Below are 10,196 nucleotides of genomic sequence, written 5' to 3'. Positions count from 1 at the left end.
TATTGTGCTGCTGTTGGGTGAAGTGCTCTATAGATGTCTATAAGGCCAAGTTGGTGGATTGTATTGTTTAGCTCTTCTGCATCTTTGTTGAGTTGAAACTTGCTCTTGAGTGGAGAGAAGCTAAAGTGAATGGAAGAAATGATGAAGACAGACCTGAACAAATTTCAATGGACAACTCCGGGAGACAAAGTATTACAAAGCCTTACAGTTTAAGAAAAACATGCTTGGCATTTTTCAAGCTGAAAAGAACTGAAGAAAAAACTTAAGCCTTGGGTTGCAATACTGAAGGATTCTATGGGTAAAATACTGACCACCACAGGAAACATGAGAAGAATACACAGTCACTGCACCAACAAGTGGTCAACGTCCAACCATTTCAGGGCAGCATGGGACCCAGAACTGACGGCAGTGAAGGAGCAAGTCGAAGCCGCACTGAAAGAATTGGTGGAAAACAAGACTCCAGGAACTGAGGGACTGCCTACCGAGATGCTTCAACAAAAGGAACTAACACCGGAGGCACTCACTCGTTTATAAGAAATTGGGAAGACAGCTACCTGGCCAACTGACTAGAAAAGATCATCATTTGTGCCCATTCCAAAGAACACAGAAATTGAACAACATCATTCACATCACATGCAACTAAAATTTCCTTAAAGATAACTCAAAAATGGTTGCAGCAGTATACTGACAGGGAGCTAGCTGCAAGAAATTCAAGCCAGATTCAGAAGAGAATGTGGAATGAGGGATATTGTTGCTGAAATGAGACGGATCCTGGCTGAAAGCAAAGAATACCAAAAAGACGTTTACCTGTGTTTTACTGACTATGCAAAGGCACTCAACTGTGTGTGAAATCCTAACAAATTATGGCTAACATGGAGAAGAGAATCCCAGATCATTTAATTGTGAACTTGAGCAACCTGTATACAGACCAAGCAGCAGCTGTTCAAACAGAGTAAGGGAATACTATATGGTTTAAAATCAGAAAGGGTGTGTGTCAGGGTTAGATCTTTTCAGCATACTTATTCAATCTGTATGCTGAGCAAATAACGTGAGAAGGTGGACTATATGAAGAAGAACGTGGCATCAGGATTGAGAAAGACTCATTAACCACCTGAAGCAGGTAGCTGACACACCCTTACGTGCTGAAAGTGAAGCTGACATGAAACACACACGGATGAAGATCAATGACCATAGCCTTCATTACGGGTTATGCTTTCACATAAAGAAAACAAAAATCCTCACAGGTGGACCAATAAGCTGTATCAGCATAAACAGACAATAGACTGAATTGTCAGGGATTTCATTTTACTTGAATCAACACCCATGGAAACAGCCAGTCAAGAGATCAAATGACATACTGCATTGGGCAAATTTGCTGCAAAGACCTCTTTAATGTGTTAATGAGCAAAGATGTCACTTTGAAGACTAAGGTGCTTCTGACCCAAGCCACAGTATTTTCAATAGCCTCAAACACATGTGAAAGTTGGACAATGAATAAGATGACACCAGAACTAATGCATCTGAATTATGGTGTTAGTGAGGAATAGGAGATGTACCCTTGGACCACTAGAAGAACGAACAAATCTGTCCTGGGGCAAGTACAGCTGCAACGCTCCCCAGAAGCAGGAATGGCAGACTGTCCCTTTTATTTCGGGTCACATTATCCTTTCACCATACTTATTCAGTCTCTACACCGAGCAAATAATCCGAGAAACTGGACTATATGAAGAACGTGGCACCAGGATTGGAGGAAGGCTCATTAACAACCTGTGATACGATGACGACACAACTTTGCTTGCTGAAAGTGAGGATGACTTGAGACACTTACTAATGAAGACTGAAGAGTTCAGTCTGCAGTATGGATTACATCTCAATATAAAGAAAACAAAAATCCTCACAACTGGAGCAATAAGCAGCATCACAATAAACGGAGAAAAGACTGAAGTTGTCAAACACTTCATGTTACTTTGTTCTACAATCAACACCAATGGAAGGAGCAGTCAAATGTACAGCACTGGACAAATCGGCTGCAAAGGCCCTCTTTCAAGTGCTGAAGAGCAAAGATGTCTCCTTGAGGACTAAGGTGCACCTGACACAAGCCGTGGCATTTTCAGTCTCCTCATATGCATGTGAGAGCTGGACAATGAATAAGGAAGACTGCAGAAGAGTGGATGCTTCTGAGTTGTGGTGTTGGAGAAGAATGTTTAAACTACCGTGGACTACTAAAAGGACTAACAAATCTGTCCTGGAAGAAGTGCAGCCAGAACGCTCCTTGGAAGTGAGAATGGTCGGACTTCATCTCACCTACTTTGGTCATGTTGTAAGAAGGGACCACTCCCTGGAGAAGGATGTCATGCTTGGTCAAGTGGAAGGTCAATGAAAGAGGAGAATGCCCTCAACAAGATGAACTGACACAGTGGCTACAATGATGCACTCAGGTATGGCAGGGGTCATGGAGCTGGCACAGGACCGGGCAGTTTCTCGTCCAGCTGTACATAGGGTCGCTATGAGTCAGAGATGACTCGACGACACCTAACAACAACATCAGAAGGCACCAGTCCTTGGACAAGGACATCATGCTTGGTAAAGCGGAGCGTCAGGGAAAAGGGGGAAGACCCTCAACAAGACAGACAGATACACTGGCTGCAAGGACGGGCTCAAGCACAGCAAGGACTGTTAGTCTGGTGCAGGACCGGGCAGTGTTCTGTTCTGTTGTACACGGGGTCACTGTTAGTCAGAACTGACTGAACAGCACCTGACAACACCACTGTGTCAAGACTGACTTTTGTCTTTAGATGTTACTTGGGGACCGCGTTTCATCAGTAAGTGGATTCCCATAGGTTGTGCTCGAAGATGTTTACATGTACTCTGAGCCAAACAGCAACTCCAAAGCGGCCAGCCACACACAGCCTCAGTCAGTGGTTTGCACCACACCAAGCACCCACGTTGGCACGGACGTACAGACTTCAAGTCAAGACCTTCTTCCAGCAGAAGCTGCCAGGAGCCTGGCACTCAGCAGCTCGTCTTGGACAGCACCGCTCGGCCACTAGCAGAGCGTGGAGGGACACACTCTCTTCAGGACCAACCCACCACGCAGCTGCCGTCTCGGGCACACTCACTCTGGACATTTCACCAGAGTCTGGTCTCAGGTGCTTGAGAGGATTTGGTATTACAGTCTAACCCGTGAAAGTCAGCATGTGTGTCAGGGAAACCTGTCAGAGAAGGAAAACGCCAATATTTTCCACTAAAACACATCACAGAAGAGTGGTCAGACTGCCTCTGTCCAAGGCAGGAAGCTGCGAGACTCAGAAACACAAGGCTGTGCTGTCGGCCTCCAGAGCTCCCAGCGCTCAGGTTCCCCTTAGTTTACCTGTGCTGCTCGAGCACCAACACTTCCTTCAACGAAACTATGTTTCTGCACCACCCTCAGGACTCAGGCCCTGTTTGAAGACGGGGGCAACTCCCTGGCCTAGGCAATACTGCTGCTTTCTTGGCTACTTTTAAGAATCCACGTTTCAAAGTAAGTAGCATCAAGTATTATTGCCTTCTCTACTTAGGAAAACATAAAACTACTACTGACAAATCTTACCTGATGGTTTCTTTCACAGAACCAACTTCCAACACCAATGTTAATCAAGATTACCCTGCTTTTAAATAATCACTGTGTCATTTTGACAGTATCTATAATAGTGCTTCCCACCCATGTCTCTTACTGTTTAGTTCCAGTCTGACAGCATGCAACCCTTCAGCCATTGCAGTCTGCATCACCCTAAACGACCTCCCTCCCCTCAGGCCCGCCGGGGGTACCCACCAGATCAGCTGATCGTTATAGAGAAAGGCGGTGTACTTGAGGACACTCAAGCTCTCCTCCATCCTATTAATAAAGGATTGGATTTTCAAATAAGTCATTTTATCCAATGGGAAGAAGCTGATTCCACCAAAAATGTCCAGGAGGTCACAGGACTGTAGATGCAGCGTTTGCAGATACTGTCGGGAAAAGATGAGGCATGAAACTAACGGTACATCCACAACCATACCCTTTGATAACTAAAAATATCATTAGGTTAGATTAATATTTATGGTACAACTACATACTGACAAACAGCACTAACTGAAAAGGCCAACAAGCAGGTGAGCCTGGCTGGGGTAATCAGATCTGAAATGAGTACCAATGGCAAAAGATGAAGTTCACACAAAACTGACGCTGTTATTGGGTGCTCTTGAGTCAGTTCTGACTGATACAATTAGTACCACTGCCCCATAAAGTTTCCAAGGCTATAAGCTACATATTTCTCCTGTGGAGCGGCTGGTGGGTTTGAACCATGGACCTCTCAGCAGCTGGGAGCTTAACCACTATGCCACCAGAGCACCTTCTAACAAAACTAATGTTTATTCTGTACTGTGTTTTATCTTTTTAAAGTTCTTAATTCCTTATATTAGTGCTCTTCAAATTAAATTGACCTGCCAGAGATATCAATTGACAAATGAGGACAAACCAAAAAGAGGGGAAAAAACTGTGTCGTTACAGAACTTCTAGAAGGTAGTGATCTCAAGACAACTACAAGATAGAACAGACTATTCTAAGTTTGGGAAGAAACCTATAATCTGAAAGAAAAATGATAAACCTTCACATCAAAATAAAAAAGAGGACCAGCACAAATACGTAGCAAATACTAAAACAATAGCAACAAAGGAAGTGATAACACGATGCATAAACGAAATGAGCTCAGCATAGAAAGTTATATGGAACAAAGAAACCAACATCACAAAAAGGCACATAACAAAAATGACAGCAACAAATTCATATTTGCCAATAATTACGTACCTGGCAAGAGACTTATCTCTAAGATTTATAGAAAACTCTTAACGCCTCAACAGCAAAGGGATTAACAATCCAATTGAAAAATGGGCAAAAGACACGAATAGACACTTCACCAAGGAGGATGGATATTCAGGTGGCCAGCTAATATATGAGGAGATGTTCACAATCATTGGCCATCAGAAAGATGCAAATCAAAACAATGAGATACCTTCTCACCCCAGCACTGATGGCAAGGTTAAGCAAGACAGAAAATAACAAATGCTGGTGGGGATGTGGAGATTGGGACTCTCATACACTGCTGGTGGGACTGTGAATTGACACAACCACTGTGGAAAGCAATACAGCCATTCCTTAGAAAGCTAGAATTGGAAATACCATTTGACTCAGCAATCCCATTACTAGGTATATATCCTACAGAGGTGAGAGCCAGGACGGGAACAGATTTACACACACCCATGTTCATCGCAGCACTATTTACAATAGCAAAAAGATGGAAACAACCTACATGCCCATCAGCAGAAGGGTGGATGACCAAACTATGGTACATAAACATAACAGAATGCTACATAGCACTAAAGAATAATGTAGAGTCTGCAAAACATCATATAATATCGATGAACTTGGAGGACATTATGCTAAGTGAAATAAGCCCATCACAGAAGGACAAATATAGTTATTAGTTCGTTGTTGTGGAGGGTCAAGAAAGGGTTTATAAATGGAGGGAAACTTTCTTTGTTGGTTGCCAGCGGTTGGAGGGGAGTGAACACTGAAAAAAAAATTTGTTGACCCATGTCACTTTAGTTCTGTGTATTTCACTGTACATAAATCATATTTCAATAAAATGAATTTTAAAAAATTGACCTGTTTAGGAATCCACATGATAATGTCATGGGCAGGCCATGACATTTCATACTCAAATCACGTAGAAAAGGCATGTGGTTAGGACAAGAAGTCCCAACTACAGGGAAAAAACAGTGTTGACAGGGAGGAGAGTAGTGGGGAAAAGAATAGGGAATGAGGAGATAGTATGAGTGAATAATTAGTCATTAAAATAAAGGAACAAACACAAAGAAATATTGCTAATGCACTATGACAAAGAAATAAAAAAAAAATACATACACACACACACACACACACACACAAAGGTGTTTTAAAGAAAAATTGAGAATTAATCCTCTAAGATAAACTGAATTTCACCAGAGATAGGGAGCCTGATGGCTCAGTGATTAAGAGTTCGGCTGCTAACCAAAAGATCAGCGGTTCAAACCCACCAGCCACTCCACGGGAGAAAGATAAGGAGTCGGCGTCCACACAGATTACAACCTTGGCAACCCTATGGGGCAGTTCTCCTCTGTCGCACAGAGTCACCGTGCTGTCGCACCGAGTCACCGTGCTGTCGCACCAAGTCACCGTGTGCTGGAATTCGCTCGATAGCGACGGGTTTTCTACTTTTACCACAATCTGTTGTAGGCTGTTTGCTCCTTTTCAGTTCTGCAGTTCTGGTATTTGAGAAATAAACGTGCCTCTATCTCTCTCTAAAGATCTGTTTGCACACTACTAAAATTATAAATGCAATTCAAAATACTTACCCGGTGGAAGAATTTCTCTAATCTTTCTTTTAGGAGCTTGACACCTCCATCTTCCATGGCTTTCAGAAACGTACCATTAAAAAGCTAATAATGGTGTAGAGAAAAGCGCTCGTAAGGTCAAGCAGACAGAATACAAATAGGTATATTAAAAAAAAAAAAAAAAACCCACTGCCATAGGGTCAGCTCCAACTCACAGCAACCCTATAGGACAGAGGAACTGCCTTATAGGGTTGCCAAGTTTTTTTTTTTTTTAATCTCAATTCGTATTTATTTCAATTTGCATAAATAGTATCATCTAACTTTTTAAATTCACAAAATATCTGCAGTCTGTCTTGTTCACCAATGAGGATGCAGTGCCTGTTAGAGCTGGGAACAGAGAAGGCGCTTCCATAAGCAGCTATTGGTTGGTGTACACATGACCTCACTACTTGTTTCCAAAGCCCCATTATTTCTTCCTCTAAAACAGATACCAACTCCCTTGGTGGTCCTCAAAAAATTAACAATTGTTTGAAAAAGACCTTTGAGCTTCTAATTATTTTTGTTAGGGGCTATCAAGTCAGTTCCGACTCACAGCAACCCTATGTCCGACAGAATGAAACCCCACCCGGTCCTGCATCATCCTCCCAATCTCTGCTGTGCTTGAGCTCACCGCTGCAGCCACAGTCTTGTAAAGGGGCTGCCATTAGACTCTTGGTTCAAGAAGAACGTCACGCTCACCTTGTACATGCTGTAGCACTGCTGTAGCACTGAACTGTACACCTTGTCCTAGAAACACAGAGACAGCACAGGTCGGAACCCAAGGGAGGGAAGAAACAGACTGTCTACTGTACAGCAAAGGTACACTGACTCTCGGCAAAGCAAGTTGACCTGTATCAGCTCCACCCTCCAGCAGTTGTGTCTAAAAACCAAAAAACCAAACCCACTGCTGTCAAGTTGATTCCCCCTCAGTGTCCCCAAAGGGCAGAAGAGAGAGCTGCTCCTTAGGGTTTCCAAGGCTGTGATCTTTACGGGAGCGGACTGCCACACCTTTCTCCAACGGAAGGGCTGGTGGATTGGGACTGCGATCTGGAGATTAGCAGTTCAGCGCTTTTACCACCGTGCCACCAGGGCTCCTTTAGTTGTGCTCTGAAGGGATATTTAAAATTCTGAGTCCATAATTCTCATTGTAAGGAGGCTTTGGACACCGGAGATCAGTAGAAGGTATTAATGCTGAGGGTGCATAGACATTTTTAAACGGTTACGCAGTGCAAACACACACAAAACTCTGCTATGTCCCGAGAGATGTTTGCAAAAGGGATCCAGCTTAACTCTAGTTAGCTGCTCAGCATACTCAATAACACGTTTTTTTTTCCCCCCTAAAAATACGAACTAAAAAGTACATTACCAACAACTCCTCTTCTTGGTATTCAACAACTGGTTTTCCATCTTTGCTCTGCTTTTCGATGATAGGATTCCGAACAACCTACAAAGTTTAATGCATTGAAATAATATGATAATTACAGCATTTTGATGTTCCCTCGACATAAAAAAAGGAACATTACAATGCTAATTTCTTAAAACAGCCCCCCTAAAACATGCAATGTGAATGTGCTTTGAAATTGCAACAGACTTTACTGTAAATCTTATTTTTATGCAATAGCCAGAAAACTCATTCTAATTCCTAATGGCAAATATAACTCCTAACTTTACCATCCACATTCAGAAAGAGACACTATGTATGTAAGTACCATGACCATCCAAAAATTTTCTTCTGCCTCATTGAAGAATTGTCTATTCTTCTGTGTATGCAAAGATTTTGCAGGTTTTGAAGGACTGAAGGTCCTAAAAAGGTTAAAAGAATATATTTGGGACAATTCTGCAGGATAAATTTTAAGCATTCAGTGAGTTCTCCAAAAACATTTAGAAGCCTTACCTTGTGAATTGTACAATAGCTTCACACAATCCAACATTTCTAATTTTTTCATTCTTTTCTACTTCATTTGGATGATAGAACAAAATTTTATTTTCCTCCTAAAGAGTGAAGAAAAGCAAGCACATTAATATAAGCAGCTTAACCACGGAAAATGCTAATTTAAACATCAACAACGTCACATGTTGAAACATGCTGAAACCGAGTACTATTTCCCCCACCCTGGCACCTGGATGGGAATAGATAGGTAGACTAGACTACCTCCAACTATTTCCCCCACGCTGGTTAAGGCAGTAATTAGGTAAGACCCCTGTGGACAAGTTGTTGTTATATGCCGTCAAGTCGGACCCAACTCATAGTGGTTTCCGAGGCAGTATCACTACAGAAGTAGATTGCCCCATCTTACTTCCAAGGAGTGAGAACAAAAGTTAATTGCTGACCTTCTCCCCTCTGCCCAAGCCCCTATCAGCTGGTAACAAGAAGCTAGTGACTCATTATGCCCCAAATTCCTGAAACGTACAAAAACTGTGCTTTGATGGCATCTCGGGGAGTTAAGATCTGGGTACTAACTACCCCTAACTGCCTGCACTGCTGCTTTGCAATAAATAATTTTCTCTCCTCTCAATCTCGGTGTGTAAACTGTTTTGGCCTGACTGCGCACAGGGCAGGGACCCGCGTTTTGTCCGGTAACAATGTCATAAATGAAAAAAAAAAAAAAAAAACCAAAACTCTTTAAAAAAATAAATTATCTATTATTGCATCAATATCGTCCACCAGCCTTTAAGATTTTATGACATTCAGTATATAAATCTCATTCCATCCCTCTCAAAGCCCAGCATTTGTATTTCTTCTCTCAGGCTAATTTGTAATATACCAACGCTTGTTTAAAAAAAGAAGAAAAAGCGCGTGCACACGTGTACAGACCTACACCTCCCCGCAAATTAAATCCAGCTGGTTCATACGCATGTGGACTGACAACCTTCAAAAAAGACCGTGATTTGCTGCCAAATTACAAAACATAGCTCTGGACATCCTTTGGGGAAGTCACCGTCCCCATCACACACACAGAAAACTCCTGGAATTTCTTTATTAATTTATTTTTTTTGGGGGGTGACTTTTCCAGGGTCCTCCCGGCTTGCATTACTTCGGGACCACAGTCCACCACTCTTGTTTCATGCTTGTTTCTAGTCAGAGACTTCCAATAACAAAAATATAAGCTCATTTGAAGGACCAGCAGTTGTGCCAAGAGTAAGAGGCTCACCTCGCCGGGAGTGATTAACCTAATAAACCTTTATTCGATAACCCCCGGTGTCTCAGCCGTACCCCCGCGCCACACCTGGCACCAAGCGGGAGTTCAGGAAACTCGGCTCAAAGAAGGCAGGATGACAGGTGCTGCTCGCGAGCTTTCCGATCGGGCGCCGCCTCCCGTGCCGCACCCCGCTGCTCCCGGAGTCTGACGCCAGCCCTCCCGCCCCCAGGCCCTCTTCTGCCGCCGGCGGACGCACCTCTCCCTCGCGCGGTCCGAAGCGCGGGTTGTAAATGAAGAAACTCAGCAATGCCGGCGGGAACTGCTTCTCCTGGGCCGCCCAGGCCGCGGCGCCGGCTGCCGCCATCCCGGCCCGGCCCCCGCCTCGGGAGCCTCCCTCCGCCCGCCCAGAGACAGCAGCCGCGAGGAACCTGCACTTCCGCCTCGTGCGCCGTCGCTCCGGAAGTAGTCACCGCCAGCCCGGAAGAAGAATCCACAGCGCTGCGTCCCCTCTTGGTACCAGTGACACCATTAGGGTTGGTGTCACTCGGTGCCGTACCTCATGGTGTCAGGCCCCCCGTGGGTGGAGCGGGCAGGCCGGATAAATAACCCCCACCAGGTGGGCGGGGA

At 43.9% G+C, this 10,196-nt stretch overlaps 1 protein-coding gene across 1 annotated transcript in view; it reads right to left on the bottom strand.

Annotated features, from left to right (window-relative positions):
- Positions 1 to 9,933, bottom strand: part of CCZ1 (CCZ1 homolog, vacuolar protein trafficking and biogenesis associated) — a 49,905-nt gene extending 39,972 nt beyond the window's left edge. The window contains exons 1-7 of the mRNA XM_007940988.2: positions 9,826 to 9,933; positions 8,324 to 8,421; positions 8,139 to 8,232; positions 7,796 to 7,873; positions 7,129 to 7,176; positions 6,412 to 6,495; positions 3,812 to 3,987 (exon numbers count right to left, since the gene is read on the bottom strand). Coding sequence (XP_007939179.1) covers positions 3,812 to 3,987; positions 6,412 to 6,495; positions 7,129 to 7,176; positions 7,796 to 7,873; positions 8,139 to 8,232; positions 8,324 to 8,421; positions 9,826 to 9,933 — 686 coding nt within the window. The remainder of the gene's footprint in view (positions 1 to 3,811; positions 3,988 to 6,411; positions 6,496 to 7,128; positions 7,177 to 7,795; positions 7,874 to 8,138; positions 8,233 to 8,323; positions 8,422 to 9,825) is intronic.
- Positions 9,934 to 10,196: the final 263 nt, after the last annotated feature.

Source organism: Orycteropus afer, unplaced genomic scaffold, assembly GCF_000298275.1.
Source record: "Orycteropus afer afer isolate SDZICR_OR568_19922 unplaced genomic scaffold, OryAfe1.0 scaffold00006, whole genome shotgun sequence".
Classification (NCBI taxonomy): domain Eukaryota; kingdom Metazoa; phylum Chordata; class Mammalia; order Tubulidentata; family Orycteropodidae; genus Orycteropus; species Orycteropus afer.
The sequence above is the reverse complement of the archived record's forward strand: the minus strand, read 5'-3'. Positions and strand labels throughout refer to the sequence as shown.